The sequence below is a fragment of the Balaenoptera borealis genome, assembly GCF_965194805.1.
Source record: "Balaenoptera borealis genome assembly, chromosome: 2".
NCBI classification, from domain to species: Eukaryota; Metazoa; Chordata; class Mammalia; order Artiodactyla; family Balaenopteridae; genus Balaenoptera; species Balaenoptera borealis.
In genome coordinates this window covers 126,176,507-126,193,328 of record NC_138867.1, presented here as the reverse complement: position 1 = coordinate 126,193,328, position 16,822 = coordinate 126,176,507, and the positions used below count along the sequence as shown (strand labels likewise).

The following is a 16,822-nucleotide window of genomic DNA, read 5'->3' as shown; positions in this document are numbered from 1 at the left end:
CGAAAAGCTGGTTCTTTGAGAAGATAACAAAATTGATAAACCCTTAGCCAGACTCATCAAGAAAAAAAGGGAGAGGATGCAAATCAGTAAATTAGAAATGAAAAAGGAGAAATCACAACTGACACTGCAGAAATACAAAGGATTATAAGAGACTACTACAAACAACTATATGCCAATAAAATGGACAACCACGAAGAAATGGGCAAATTCTTGGTAAGGTACAATTTTCCAAGACTGACCCGGAAGAATTAGAAAATATAAACAGACCTATCAATATAAACAGTAATGAAATTGAAACCGTAATTTAAAATCTTCCAACAAACAAAAGTCCAGGACCAGATGGCTTCACAGGTGTATTCTGTCCAACATTTAGAGAAGAGCTAACACCCATCCTTCTCAAATTCTTTCAAAAAATTGCAGTGGGAGAAGCACTCCCAAATTCATTCTACGAAGCCACCATCACCCTGATACCAAAACCAGAAAAAGATACCACAAAAAAAGAAAACTATAGACCAATATCACTGATGAACATAGATGCAAAAATCCTCAACAAAATACTAGCAAACAGAATCCAACAGCACATTAAAAGTATCATACACCATGATCCAGTGGGATTTATCCCAGGGATGCAAGGATTCTTCAATATACGCAAATCAATCAGTGTGGTACAGCACATTAACAAATTAAGGAATAAAAACCATATGATCATCTCAATAGGTGCAGAAAAAGCTTTTGACAAAATTCAACACCCATTTATGATAAAAACTCTCCAGAAAATGGGCATAGAGGGAACCTATCTCAACATAATAAAGGCCATATATGACAAACCCACAGCAAGCATCATACTCAATGGTGAAAAACTGAAAACATTTCCACCAAGATCAGGAACAAGACAAGGATGTCCACTCTCGCCACTCTTATTCAACATAGTTTTGGAAGTCCTAGCCATGGCAATCAGAGGGAAAAAAATAACTAAAAGGAATACAAATAAAACTGATACAAGGAATACAAATAAAACTGTCACTGTTTGCAGATGACATGATACTATACATAGAGAATCCTAAAGATGCCACCAGAACACTATTAGAACTAAGCAATGAATTTGGTAAGGCTGCAGGGTACAAAATTAATGCACAGAAATCTCTGGCATTTCTATACACCAACAATGAAAAATCAGAAAGAGAAATTAAGGAAACACTCCCATTTACCACTGCAACAAAAAGAATAAACTTATCTAGTAATAAACCTGCCTAAGGAGGCAAAAGACTTGTACTCAGAAAACTATAAAACACTAATGAAAAATATCAAAGATGACAAAAACAGATGGAGAAATATACCATGTTCTTGGATTGGAAGAATCAATATTGTGAAAATGACTATACTACCCAAAGCAATCTACAGATTCAGTGCAATCCCTATCAATCAAACTACCAGTGGCATTCTTCACAGAATTAGAACAAAAAATTTTACAATTTGTATGGAAACACAAAAGACCCCGAATAGCCAAAGCAATCTTGAGAAAGAAAAACGGAGTTGGAGGAATCAGGCTCCCTGCCTTCAAACTATACCACAAAGCTACAGTTATCAAGACAGTATGGTACTGGCCCAAAAATAGAAATATAGATCAGTGGTACAGGATAGAATGCCCAGAGATAAACCCACGCACATATGGGCACCTAATTTACAACATAGGAGGCAAGAACATACAATGGAGGAAAGACAGCCTCTTCAGTAAGTGGTGCTGGGAAAACTGGACAGCTACATGTAAAAGAATGAAATTAGAACACTACCTAACACTACACAAAAATAAACTCCAAATGGATTAAAGACTTAAATGTAAGACCAGACACTATAAAACTATTAGAGGAAAACATACGAAAAACACTCTATAACATAAACCACAGCAAGATCTTTTTTGACCGACCTCCTAGAGTATTGGAAATAAAAACAAAAATAAATAAATGGGACTTAACTAAACTTAAAAGCATTTGCACAGCAAAGGAAACCATAAACAAGACAAAAGGACAACCCTCAGAATGGGAGAAAGTATTTGCAAATGAAACAACAGACAAAGGGTTAATCTCCAAAATATACAAAGAGCTCATGGAGCTCAATATCAAAAAAACAAACAATCCAGTTTAAAAATGGGCGGAAGACATAGACATTTCACCAAGGAAGACATGCAGATGGCCAAGAGGCACATGAAAAGATGCTCAACATCAGTAATTATTAGAGAAATGCAAATCAAAACTACAATGAGGTATCACCTCATGCCAGTCAGAAAGGCCATTATCAAAAAATCTAGAAACAATAAATGCTGGAAAGGGTGTGGTAAAAAGGGAACCCTCATGCACTGTTGGTGGGAATGTAAATTAATACAACCACTATGGAGAACAGTATGGAGGTACCTTAAAAAACTAAAAATAGAACTATCATGCGACCCAGCAATCCCACTACTGTGCATATACCCCGAGAAAACCACAATTCAAAAAGAGACATTTACCACAATGTTCATTGCAGCACTATTTACAATAGCCAGGACATGGACGCAACCTAAGTGTCCATCGACAGATGAATGGATAAAGAAGATGTGGCACATATATACAATGGAATATTACTCAGCCATAAAAATAAATGAAATTGAGTTATTTGTAGTGAGGTGGATGGACCTAGAGTCTGTCATACAGAGTGAAGTAAGTCAGAAAGAGAAAAACAAATACTGATGCTAACACATATATATATGGAATCTAAAAAAAAAAAATGGTACTGATGAACTTCGTTGCAGGGCAGGAATAAAGATGTAGACATAGAGAATGGACTTGAGGACACAGGGTGGAAGGGGGAAGCTGGGGTGAAGTGAAAGTAGCATTGACATATATACACTACCGAATGTAAAATAGTTAGCTAGTGTGAAGCAGCGGCATAGCACAGGGAGATCAGCTCTGTGCTTTGTGATAACCTAGAGGGGTGGGATAGGGAGGATGGGAGGGAGGTTCAAGAGGGAGGGGATATGGGGACATATGTATGCATATGGCTGATTCACTTTGGTGTACAACAGAAACTAACAGTATTTTGAAGCAATTATACTCCAATAAGGATCTATTAAAAAAAAAAAAAAAGAAAGACATATGTGAAACAAAGATATGGGGGAGAGAACAAATATGAAAGTATGATGCCTGGAGAAACTGACATCTTTCTGGGAGTTACTTGATAAAGTCCAGGGATGGGGGATGCGTATTTGAAACAGAAGAGTAACAATGGGAGTGGAGAGGAGGAGGAATGTGCTAAGACCATTTGAAAAATCTAATAGGATTTAGAAACTGATCAAACATTACGGATAAAACAAATTTTCAATTCTGAATTACTAATAAAAAGATGGTTCCAGGTAACAGAAAGTTACTGAGAAAATGAATCAGTTTAAAGACAACCTTTTAAACTGTGTCAACTTTTCCCCCCAAATTATTAGGCTTATACTTTTGAGGCTGTTGTTAGGAAATAGAATAAATAAAGGTAAACCTTGTGTAAGGCTATGTGAGAGTAATCCTACATCTTTGTAAAGACAGAGTTTGCTCTGCTACTTATAAAACTGTAAAATTATAGAAATGTGAAGTAGATTAAAAATAATTAGAAAGTCAAAGGATTTAATTAATAGTCATAATTGAAAGTGAAAATACTAGTATTCCTCCATAGCTGGGTGCTGACAAAGATCAAATATGATAATATATGTGCACTTTGTTTTGTAAATTGAACTAATGTGAATGATAGGGATCTTGTACTCTCTCTTTAAAATAGCTAAGAGGTAGGAATTATGTAACCTGAAATTAGTAAATTGTAAAACTTGATAGTAATAAACCTGTGCCTGACAACAGAAATCCTAAGAAAAGCCAAATATGGGAAATATTCCTTACAAAGTAAGTTAAACTCCACTTTTTATGAAATAAACCTTAAATTTTGAATTATCATGAAATAAAATTGACACTCAGGAAACTTGTACTTAAGACTTTTTTTTCCAGGTTAAAGGTTATATTTATTCATTTTTTAAATTAATTTTTATTGGAGTGTAGTTGATTTACAGTGTTTGTTAGTTTCTGCTGTACAGCAAAGTGAATCAGTTATACATATACCTATATCCACTCTTTTTTAGATTCTGTTCCCATATAGGTCATTACAGAGTATTGAGTAGAGTTCCCTGTGCTATATAGTGGGTTCTTAGTAGTTATCTGTTTTACATATAGTACTATGTATATGTCAATTCCAGTCTCCCAATTTATCCACCCCCATTTCCCCTTTGGTAACCATAAGATTGTTTTCTACATCTGTGACTCTATTTCTGTTTCATTTCATCTGTTTCTGTTTCATAGGTTCATTTGTACCATTTTTTAAGATTCCACATGTAAGCGATATCATATGATATTTGTCTTTCTCTGTCCCATAAAAATTAAACAGGAAAACATTTATGCTAATGAGATATCTAGAATGTTATTGTAGAGAAAAAACGTCAGGGTATGATATAAGAATTTGTGAGAAAATTACCTTTGCAGTTTCTCTTTTAGCCTTTGCTCTTGCTCTTTCTTCTTGTTGACTGTAAGAAACAGGAAAAAAGAGAGACAGAAGAATCTTAATACAGTAGTGTGTATTCTTAACATTCACAAGTTGATCATTCATTGCTTTGATTATTCTCAAGCAACTCCAAAGATCCACTCATAGTAGGTGTAATTTTATTGGGTAATAATTAGAATGATTTACCACACCTCAAGAGAATGGTGTTCCAGGGAAAACCCCTTAATTAATGAGTAAACCTATTTAGCTTCCCAGCAAATATCCTGGAATAGGACTTTCTTGTTTGCTGATTCTTTTACATCTGCAAAAGTTGCAGAACTCTTTATAAAGTGGTGATATTTAGCTTCTGGGAGGCAGTATAGCATGGTGATTAAGAAGAAAGTTAAGAAGAAAGACTGCAGCCAAATAGAATAAGGAACACAAAAAGTGTCTTAACCTCTCTGTGTTTTCCTCATCTTTAAATGGGGAAATGGAGTGGAGGGATAGAAGAGGTAATAAGAATACTTCTCTCATAGGACTGTCGTGAGCATTAAATAAGTTGATACATGTAAAGCAGTTAGAATTAGTATCTGGTACATAATAAAGTGATTGATAAAAGTGATTGTTATCATCAGCATTGTAAGCATTATTGAAAGTGAACACTCCAAAAACAGGCATATTGGGCTTCCCTGGTGGCACAGTGGTTAGGAATCCGCCTGCCAATGCAGGGGACACGGGTTCGAGCCCTGGTCCGGAAAGATCCCACATACCGCAGAGCAACTAAGCCCATGTGCCACAACTACTGAGCCTGCGCTCTAGAGCCCACTAGCCACAACTACTGAGCCCACGTGCCACAACTACTGGAGCCCATGTGCCTAGAGCCCGTGCTCTGCAACAAGAGGAACCACCGCAATGAGAAGCCCGTTCACCGCTAGGAAGAGTGCTCACCACAACTAGAGAAAGCCCGTGTGCAGCAGCAAAGACCCAACACCGCCAAAACTGAATAAATAAATTTTAAAAAAACAACAAAAAAACAGGCATATGATGAAAATGAAATGAGAGTAATAGCTCTTAACCATTTTGGATGAGTAACAGTGTTGCAAATTGAGTTTAATATGCTCAGTCTGCAGCATAATTGGATCTATAATGCAGATAATTCAGTCATGTTGTAGAGACAAAAATAATTTGCTAAAATGTTTTCATACATTACAGTCAATGTAAAAACTGCTCATTGATCAAATTAAAACTTTTTAAAAAGTTGAAAACACTATTTGTATATGATATTAAAGTGCTTAAGAAATGACTATGGAGGGAAGTATGGTTCCTAAGAGAGGCAATAGCCTTTGCTAACATATCCGTAAAATATGAGGCGATAAAATTTTAATTGGATAAGGAATTTTTATATTGATGGAAGAAACTAACTAAAATAGCTCCAAAATTGCGGGAGGATATTCCCACAATTATATAAGTATAAGTATATTCTTATACTTCTTTATATGGAAACTGATCCAAACTTTACTGTGAGTCTAAGTTGACTATAAAATTTAAGAAGCATTTTCTTTTCATAATGGAAACTTGTCAGAGGAAACAGCAGAGATGACCACTAGGTGGCAGACTTACTTCCTCATCTCTGAAAGATTAATGTAAAGAAAAACAGATTGAAATGAGCGTAACAGGCAGATGTTACTACCAGAAGTTGATAATGGTTTTGCTAAATAGTTATACCCTGTCTACACCCTACAATGAGAAATCTTAATCATTTTCTTATCATCTTAACATTTTCTTCATTTTTCCTGGGCTGAAATTTCCATCATTCTCATCTTCTCTGGGCCTTAATTTTTTTTCATTTATAACTTGGGATAATACAGAACCCATTTCATACGGTTGTTGTGAAGATTAAATGAGATTGGGTAGCAAAACCCAAGTATATGCCGATTATATGCATTCAATAAATGTTGGTTATGATAATTATATGGTCATCGTCATGACTTCCATCTAACAGATTTTTTAATGCTTCCATGGCTCACTTACACTATGGGACAAATCTGCTGGGTTGTATTGCTCTCCACTAGGGAAGACGGAATGACTGAATCCTTTCAGAGATTCTGGGCATATAGAAAATAGAGTATCCCTTGGGACAAAGACTTAAGGAATACAATAGACTCTGGTTTGAGAGGACGTACCATGTTGTCTATTCTAAAGTCATACTTTAGTCCCCTGTAAATGGGGTATTCAACTCCTATACAACAAAATCATCATTCCTGAAGCAGCCTAACTATTGCAGAGTTCATCTTCATGTTGTGCCCAAATATGTCTCCCTATATCTCTCATCAATTTTAATTCTGTTCCTTGAGGTCACACAGAATGAGTAGAAAGAAAAATCATGAACCAAAGCAAAACAAAAATTCCTAAAATTTGCCATGCACCATAATGATATCAATATATTACATGTAATCTCATGCATTTCCTCTTTCACCTGATAATCCTTCAGAAAACTAAAAGCAATTAGTATGGTTGTCATAGAGTATTCTCTTCTCTGAAAAAAGGATTCTGAGTTCTTTCTTAAATGTCCTGAAATTATTCTGCGTTTTTTATATCACAGTAGTTATCATCTGAAAGCTCTCCACTTGGCTTTGGAGTTTTTTGTGTGTTTGTTTTCTAGTTCATTTAAATGTGACACACAAAAGAATGCTACACTGAAGAGGAAAACGCATTATTCATAATTGTTGGAAAACTTCCCTTAGCAGTTCCCTGTCCCCACTGCCTCAGAAGCCCCGAGCTCTACTCACAAGAGAGCCTCACACATGAAGCAGATGTTGCCATGCATCTTCCCATCTGGGCCCTGGATGGGGTCATTCTCTCTAGTGCAAAAAAGCTGTCCATTCTTCCTGGATTTGCGGTATATCCTGCACATCTCCTGTGAAATCAAGGAGGGAAGTTTGAGGTGTTGAACACGGGTTGGATCAGATTGCAAAAACTGCTGAAGTTTAGACTTTTTTCTTAAATGGGGGTCAGCACTTAGCAAATTTTAGAATAGTTCTTAACTTTGAAGACGTGAATATTTTTAAATGATAAAAGTTACAGACCCTCAACCTAGAAATAGTCACATATGCACATGTATACATGCACACATATAAACAAATACACAAACCACAAACTGTATCAATGTTTCATACAGTTTAAGGGAATTTATGGGTTCCCTGAATGCCATCTATGGATCCCAGGTCCATATGCCTCTGACTTGTTGAAGAAGGTCCCCTCACCTCAAAGGAAGATGTATTCTCAGATTGCCTTTTATTTTTAGATTCACCTTCCTTCTTTTTCTTTTCTTTTTCTTCTGCTTGGCTGAAAGAGAGTGATTTAAAAAGAGATGAGTAAGAATCATAGAATCTCCAGATTGAAAGTGATCTAAAATACTCAAATATCATTCAGTTATTACAGTTATATATATTATGAACCATGTATGAACTGAGGTACTGTTTGGCATATTGATATGTTTGCTAGTGATCTGTTATGTGTTTTCAGATGATTTCATATGCCACTCTGCAAGGGTATGATCCTTGTTTCATGTCATTTACACTTCCAAGGAAACTCAACCAGTGATTGATATGCAGGAATCATTCTTTGACAGTTATGACATTGTGCAAAAATGTGTCACAAAAAAATGCCATTGATAAGAAACAAACACAATTTAAGAAACAAAATAGAATAAAGCTCCAAAAAAGAGAAATGAAGCAGAAAGGACAAAACCCTCCCTCATTTTCCCAGCAGCAGCTCTACTCACAAGAAAGCCGCACACATGGAGCAGGTGTTGCCATGTATTTTCCCATCTGGGCCCTGGATGGGGTCATTCTCTCTGGTGCAAAAGAGTTTTCCATTTCTCACAAACTTGCGGTATTCACTGCACAGCTTCTGCCAAGATAGAGAAGGTAATTTGGACACACGTTTTATTCCCATTCAAAGCAGAAGTTTGAAGTATCTACATTGGTAGAAACTAATCTTTGAGCCCAGGATTTTAGTTGTGTTTCTCTCAAATATAAAATTCAATTGAACCAAAAAAACCTCGTGATTTGCTAAGAGATGAAAACAAATAAGACATAATAGGATGTATAATAAAAGAGGTAGATAAGTAAACTCCACTATAATCTAAATAGAATAAAATAGGTGCAAACATACAGGTACAAGAAAATCTGAGAACTCGGAGGTTCATACCATGAAATCTGATTGTGGAAATCAGGGAAGATGTCAGGGAACTAGGATACTTTGAGTGAGACTTTGAAGAGTAAATAGGATTTTCCTGGTTAAGAAATGGATTGAGAAATACACATTTTAGATTGCTAAAATAAGCTGAGAAGCACATGTCAGACACTACATGGCCTATAGCAGAACATGAATTTCTGAATGACGGTAAGGAGCCAAATAAGAGAGTTAAGGAGATTGAAATGCATCCTTTAGTTGATAATGAGTTATTTGTGCATTTTAAGAAGAGCAGTATTATGATCTAGTTAATATTTTGAAACTTTACTCCAGCTGTGTTAGGGAGGATGGTTGGATAAGAAAAAGAATAGAACTTAAAGGGAAGACTAGGAGACTTTCATCATCTAAAGAAGAAGTTAACGGTAACTTATATAAAGCCATGAAAATGAATATTGTAATATTTCAAAGGTAAAAACCATGTTTTCTGTGTGTGTACAATGTATTTTGAACCCAACTCAGATATGAAATTTCAAAAATTCACATATAGAAAATATACACTAAGTGTCTCAGGAAAGTGGTAAGCAAAAGCTAGCATAGTCTGTAAGTGATGAAACTAGAACTAGAAATCATTTTTTTTCAGACTGCAAATAAGTTCTTTTTACTGTACAGAGTTAGTCTCTGAAGCAGCAAGAATTGATCAACTCCCATATCATTCATCTCAATGTCATCTCCAGATTGAAAGGTTAAGATTTTCTGGGGATTTTTGCAGGGCAATATTCCAGCCTTTAGGCTCTTTGAAGTGTGTTCAAATTACAGTCTACTCACTGCATATGAGCGTGCTTTTCCAGGTTCTCTTTTACTTCTTGCTTTTGCTTCAGCCTTTTTCTTTTCTTCAGCTTCTGCTTGGCTGAATGAGAAAAAACAAAACAAAAACAGGACAGATCCATAGGACCAAACACAGTCAATGGTTTCTCCACATTTCTGCATTGCTAATCTGTCCTCCCTCCTCAAGAAGGAGCGACTTTGCCCTTTTATCACTACATACTAATGAGAAGCAACAAAACAGCCTCCAGTATGATAAGATACCTTAACGTCTTCATAGTTTCTGCATAACACTGAAATAAAGATAACGTTACTTGTGGATTTGGGAGACTTGCTTTCTGTAAATTACCTTTTTTGGCTGTGGTCAGAAAAGGAACATCATCAGTGTTCATCAAGGAGATATCAAAACTAGTACCCTGGTGACATTACACCTGGAGCCTGAAAGTGGCCTTAATAAAGCACATTGACTAGTCCCCTGTTTCACAGAGACAAGGTGAGGCGGTGAGGGCTTTGCTTATAATCTCAGGATATGACCACAACTAACCCAAATTTCTCCTCTCAAGTCTATGTTCTATCTACCACGTCGTGTATGCCGTAGCTTTATTAATTCAGTTTACATGTATTGCTTACTCATGGCTGTGTTATCTGTAAGAAAATGTAGGATGGGTGGAAAAATATTAATAATTTCCATACACTGATAAACCAAATGAGCCTAAATTTGCTTTGTACAATGGAATTGCATGGTATGCACAGTTAACTGATGGTATTTCAACCATACATGGTTGTCAATCGAATTACAAAAGACCAAAGATTCTAAATGTAGTCAACTACTTAATCTGAACTCAATCAGATAAACTGAGTGCAGTCCCAAATTTTGAAACCAAACTCAGTTATAACTTACTGAGAAATGTCACATTATATAAAGTAACATTTACTGTAATTTAATAAGAGTTCATGGTTGTTTCATGGGCAACTTCAATAATCAATTTCTGCAGTAAGTGTTAACTTTGGGTCTTCGTCCCTCTGGAAGATGAGATGCCTATAAACTTGCACAACAGGTTCACAATATGAAGCTTCAGCAGTAGGGAGAATTTGATATTTGCATAAGTCAGGATGTTCCAGTGCTAAGAGAATGAGTGTCGGGGGTAACAGACATCTTGGCATAAATGCTCTAGGTACTTATTCCCAGCTCTATTACTTACATTCTCTGTGTAACTTCTTCAACTCCCTTCCCAGTTCTGAGCCACAGTTTGCCCATCCATGAAACAAGCTAGTTCTATTAGATTACTGTAGGATCCCTTTTCTCTTCGACATTCTAAAACTCTGTACTCACTAGAAGTCTTGACACATGGAACACAAGTTGCCATGCATTTTCCCATCTGGGCCACGAATAGGGTCATTTTCTGTGGTACAGAAAGGTATTCCATTCTTTGCATGATCCTGATATTCACTGCAGAGTTTCTGAATAAAGAAAATGAGACAGTTTAGATATGGTTCTCTATAAACTTTAGATACTCTTTATCAAAGATATTGGAAAAGAGGAATTAAGGATAAAAAAATAAAACATTTAGGATTTATAATTGTCCAAAAATTTTGTGATATTTCTCTTATAAGATTCATCCATTTAAGTGTTTAACAAATATATTAAGTTAAAAGGATTAAATATGAATGTGATTTAGCGCTTTTATGTCAAGTGAAAAGGATAAGGACTTGCAATATAAAAAGCTAAGGGATATGACACATGTCTAAATTAAGTGTGCACCAGCATATAGGAAAGAATGATCCAAGGAAGTTCAGAGAAGAGCTTATATTTGAGTTGTATCTTTAGACTGTGCCTAGGAGAACAATGTGGCAAAAAAGTCCTCCAGGAGGAATTATGATATGCAAAGACATAGAGGTGTAAAAGAATATGTTATTTTGAGATAATCTATTACAGTCAGGAGTATAGTGGCTAAAGAATTAGCAGGACACAAAGAGGAAGGTTTGGGAACTGGTTAAAAGGAGACCTTGAAGATAAGTCAAAATCAGACTACTAAACTTTGAAAGGACTTCGGACTTTATTCTTAGGAAATGGAAAACAATATTTATAGCAGAGAAGGACCTAATCAAATCTTTGTTTTAGAAAGATTATCCAGTCGGATGTGTGGAGGGTTTAAGTGACTAAAGACTGAAGCTAGGGAAACTATAGAAGAGAAGGAAGGAAGGGAGGGAGGGAGAGAGGGAAGGAGGGAGGAGGGGAGGAAGGAAGGAAGGAGGGAAGAAGAAAGGAAGGGAGGGAGGGAGGGAGAAAGAGGGGAGGGAGGGAGGGAGGAAGGAAGGGAGAAAAAGAAAAGGAAGAGAGAAAGGAAGGAAGAAATTGAAAGTGAAAGATAAGAGGATAGTTGAGGGACATTTAACAGCTAAAATTAAAAGGAGTTTGTAACCCAGGATTGAAGGAAAGAAAGCAGTTGAAACTGAGGCCTTAGCAATTAAGATATAGTTACATGAAGGCAGAAGGTGGACTAAGGGAATGAGGTATTTTATGAAACTGAACTACACTTCGTAGAAGGTGGGATAACTCTAAGAAATAAGTTAAATAGGGTCTCTTTAATGGAGTGAAATGGTCCAAATACACTCTAGAATACCTTTAAACATTAGATTTTCATAATGCCATTGGTTCATGGAAATATTTCCTAGTCTGTGAAAACAACATGGAAGAATAATTGAATCTTGAAGATTGAGGAAGATGTTGGCTAGAAGTATGGAGACCAGGCAGGATGCTAATGTATCAATGCAAAAGAAAGCTATTAGGTATCTGAGCTAAGATGGTAGCAGTGGAAAAAAGGCAGATGACTAGTTAAGAGGTGTTTTAAAAGTAGAATGTCGTATGATTTTAAAAGGATCATATTAAAATTTTACATTGCTATTGCTTTCAAAATGAAAACCCCCAAAACAACTGTCACACATTTGAAGAATGTATATCAACTTTGAATTCAGATAAAGCTTGATATATCACCTTCATTCAGGAGTGTGGAACTGTTTTTACTAATGTGCCTTAATTTCCTCCAAATAGAGCTAAAAATTGTAATGTCATAAGTATTCTAAATCTTATAAAATAGTAACTAAAAATTAGTTTCCAGAAACCCATTAGTAGTGGAGGAAAAATAAATAAATATTGAAAATGCATTCTAAAGTACACACACACACACCCTACAAAAGTCGTAACTAAATTGATCAAACTAATCCTCACCTCAGTTTCTCTTTTAACTTTTTCTTTAGCCTTTCTCAGGTGTTCATCTGCTTTATTTTCTTCTTCTGAAAAACGCTGTTTGCTGGAGAAAGAAACAAAAATAAGGAAGTGAATATAGATGTTTTGAATCTTCAAGCTACAAAATAGTCGTTTAGATGCAAGTGGAAAGGAACAGCTAAGTGTTCCTGAGTTTTAGAACAAACATTTTCAAATCACCCTAAAGCCCCTTATTAAATTGAAATCTTCACCATTTCCCCAAAGAACCCCTTTCATTTTGCCTTTAAGTTTGCCATTTCCTTCCACTGTAACAATCTTTTTTTTTTCTTTTTTGTCATCTTCCCTTCTTTTAAACCTCCCCAGCTTAAATTCTACCTTCTTTTTTTTTTTTTTCTTTAATTTTCTTTCTTTATTTATTTTTTGGCTGCGTTGGGTTTTCGTTGCTGTGTGCGGGCTTTCTCTAGTTGGGGTGAGCGGGGGCTACTCTTTGTTGTGGTGCGTGGGCTTCTCATTGTCGTGGCTTCTCTTGCTGCGGAGCATGGGCTCTAGGCACATAGGCTTCAGTAGTTGTGGCACGTGGGCTCAGTAGTTGTGGCTTGCGGGCTCTAGAGCTCAGGCTCAGTAGTTGTGGTGCACGGGCTTAGTTGCTCCGTGGCATGCGGGATCTTCCCGGGCCAGGGCTCGAATCTGTGTCCCTTGCATTGGCAGGCAGATTCTTAACCGCTGCGCCACCAGGGAAGCCCAAATTCTACCTTCTTTAAGAAGACATCCCATACCTCAAAGTGGAAATGAGTTCTACATCTTTCAGTGTGTTTTCATACTTGGATATTCTTCTCTTATAGGATAGTTTTCATTCTGTCTTGCAGTGTGTGTGTGTGTGTGTGTGTGTGTGTGTGTGTGTGTGTGTGTGTACATCCAAGGATTATTTTTGCTATTAGCCTTAAGCTTCTTGAGAGCAGGGATCTTTGTCCATACATTCATTCACTTATTTATTCAACATTTGGTTAGTAATTATTTTTTGGCAAGCATTGGACAGCACCCTGGGCATATAGTACAGTAGTTTACAGTATAAACACATACCCTATCTTCTTAGAACTTACAGACCAGTAGAGAAGAGTGACAGTCAACAAATAGTACTAGAAATAATTATACAAATACCAACTATGATGATTATTATAAAATAAAATTATTAAGTGTTATAAAGATTGAATTTAATTAGTGATTTTAGGAGATCTCATCCAAGGAAGGATAATCTTGAAATGCAAACCATGGAAGAGACATTAGCTGGCCAAAACAAGAACTGGCAGTTGGAAAGTGTAGGAAAGAGCTCATAGAGTTCAAGGATCTGAAAGAAAATGTGATGAGACCTTTCCTGAGCCATCTTTAGAAATGCCATAATTTATATGTTGTGGGATTTGCTCTTCCCCCAGGGTCAGATGTCCAAGATGAAAAGATAGAGTTAATCCAGTTCACGTATGAACATGGATTTTTTTGTGGGCATCCCGTCTATTCTGCCACAATGGGGTAATTACTGAAGGAAAAGAATCAAAGTCCTAGTGCCTGCTTTTAACCCTCATTCTGTACTATGACTAGCTCATAAAAAGGCTTACAAAGGTCATGGGAGAAAATGTTAACAAGTATTTTGTAATCCAATCATCCTACTGGAAATTAGAATCCATTTGTATTAAAAAAGAAATATATAGCATTAGAGCCTACTTATTAGGTGGTATTATGATTTGTAGAGGACATAAAACTGCTCAGGAATTCTCAACAACAAATCTTCCCATGAACATTGTTCTTATTCATCATTTTAGTCAACCTCCACTTCACCTTTTGAGTAACTCCGAAGAAACCACATCTATACTTACAGAATTTCAGCACACAGGGCACATTTGTTGCCATGCATCCTGCCGTCAGGGCCACGGACTGGCTCTCTCTCCCGTGTACAAAAAAGTTTTCCATTCCTCACGTGGTTTTCATATTCCTTGCAGAAATTCTTTAAAAAGACAAGTAATTACATTTAGCACTTTTCTACTCTTTAATCTAGAAAATGTGCATCATGGATTTATAGTCAAAGAATGTCATCTCTAGAAAGTGTTAGTGAACACACACAACATATTAATGAGAAATAGTAATTACATTGTCAAATTACTTGGTACCTGTATATACTATGTCATGTATTTATTAAAAGGTAAAAGAGTCTAGGAAAGAATAAGGCTGAGCAAATATTTTCTAAAATCAGATAGTTTTTGTTAACTTTCAAATCTATGGGTAAAGATAATAAATAAAAGATCTGTCATGAGGTTCCAACAAAGACATAACAAAACACAGCAGCAAAGACAAAACAAAAGTGTTGCCAATGAGCAGAATATAGAATCTGTAAGATGAGATACTTAAGAGCTACTTAATATGGAACAAGTCAAGAACAATTTACTTAGTTTGCAAGGAAAAAGGAATAAGATGGTATCCAACAGCATTATGCTTACTCTATTTGTTTTCTCTGTGGATCTGTGGATCATTTTTATATACTCTGCCACCTTTATCAATGTTCATTTCTAACACTGCAGGTGGAAACCTCAGAAGGAGTGAACCTAATTTTCCTTCATTACCCACTTAGAAATGCAGACCATCAAGACTAATCTTTATTTAGAAAACCTAAAAAGGTTGTGACTTCCTCCCAAAATTCAGAAGAGGTTTATACACACAAATTTCCTGATTGATACTTGGATTCAGTATTTTCAAGTTTCTCTCTGTGTTTTGAGAATTCTATTTGATAAGGGCCATATATATGTGTGTGTGGGTATGTGTGTATACAAAATAGTTATATTTAATTATATATGATAAATATATATATAAACTTTAAAACACTATACTAAAACACTACTTGATAGCATATATTACTATAATATAATCTATAAAAATGCTTCTCTGTGGCCTTTTTCAACTGTATGACCCTCATCTTCCCATTTCAGCTAAAAAAATGCGAGCATAAAGAGTATGGTTTATTCACTGCAGTATTATTTACAGTAGCCAAGACGTGGAACAACCTAAGTGTTCATCAGTAGATGAATGGATAAAGAAGATGTGATATATACGTATATACAATGTATATGTATGTATGGATGGAATATTATTCAGTCATGAATGAAATCTTTCCATTTGTGACAGTATGGATGGGTTGTAGAGGGTATTATGCTAAGTGAAATAAGTCAGACAGAGAATGGTAATTACTGTATGACTTTCCTTATATGTGGAATCTAAAAAAAACAAAACAAAGGAACAAATAAAACAGACTCATGGATACAGAGAACAAACTGGTGGTTGCCAGTGGGTAGGGGAGTGGGGCGGGATGGGGGAAATAGGTGAAGGGGATTAAGAGGTACAGACTTCCTGTTATAAAATAAATAAGTCATGGAGATGTAATGTACAGCAAAGGGAATATAGTCAATAATATTATAAGAACTTTGTATGGTGACAAATGGTATCTAGACTTATCATGGTGACCGTTTTGAAATGTGTATATATATATATATATATATATATATATATATCAAATCACTATGATGTACACCTGAAACTAATGTGATATTGCATATCAATTATACTTCAATTAAAAAATTTATTTAAAAAAAGAGTGTGGGGCTTCCCTGGTGGCGCAGTGGTTGAGAATCTGCCTGCTAATGCAGGGGACACGGGTTCGAGCCCTGGTCTGGGAAGATCCCACATGCCACGGAGCAGCTGGACCCGTGAGCCACAACTACTGAGCCTGCGCGTCTGGAGCCTGTGCCCCGCAACGGGAGGGGCCGCGATAGTGAAAAGGCCCGCGCACCGCAATGAAGAGCGGTCCCCGCACCGCGATGAAGACTGGCCCCCGCTTGCCGCAACTAGAGAAAGCCCTCGCACGAACCGAAGACCCAAAACACAAACAAAAATAAAAATAAAATAAAAAAAGAGTGTGGTTTGGAGTCAGAAGGGAAATTAAACTGTGGCTCTAACTCACTGGGAGACCAGAGCAAAGTCACATCACCTTTGAGACTT

General features: G+C 36.3%; 2 protein-coding genes across 6 annotated transcripts in view; one reads left to right on the top strand and one right to left on the bottom strand.

The window, feature by feature from the left end:
* LOC309624567 (uncharacterized protein) overlaps nt 1-16,822 on the top strand; it is a 159,919-nt gene that overhangs the window by 112,653 nt on the left and 30,444 nt on the right. The window lies entirely within an intron of this gene.
* The window catches only part of SPINK5 (serine peptidase inhibitor Kazal type 5), a 74,746-nt gene that overhangs the window by 33,290 nt on the left and 24,634 nt on the right, over nt 1-16,822 (bottom strand). For 4 of the 5 annotated variants that reach the window (XR_014241996.1, XR_014241997.1, XM_082382673.1 and 1 more), the window contains exons 9-16: nt 14,653-14,780; nt 12,788-12,869; nt 10,892-11,019; nt 9,562-9,643; nt 8,324-8,451; nt 7,803-7,884; nt 7,329-7,456; nt 4,534-4,582 (exon numbers count right to left, since the gene is read on the bottom strand). Coding sequence is in view for 2 of the 5 variants with exons in the window: in XM_082382673.1 (XP_082238799.1) it covers nt 4,534-4,582; nt 7,329-7,456; nt 7,803-7,884; nt 8,324-8,451; nt 9,562-9,643; nt 10,892-11,019; nt 12,788-12,869; nt 14,653-14,780 (807 nt within the window). In the remaining 3 variants the exon portion in view is untranslated. The remainder of the gene's footprint in view (nt 1-4,533; nt 4,583-7,328; nt 7,457-7,802; nt 7,885-8,323; nt 8,452-9,561; nt 9,644-10,891; nt 11,020-12,787; nt 12,870-14,652; nt 14,781-16,822) is intronic. The other variant, XR_014241998.1, reaches the window with a different exon arrangement.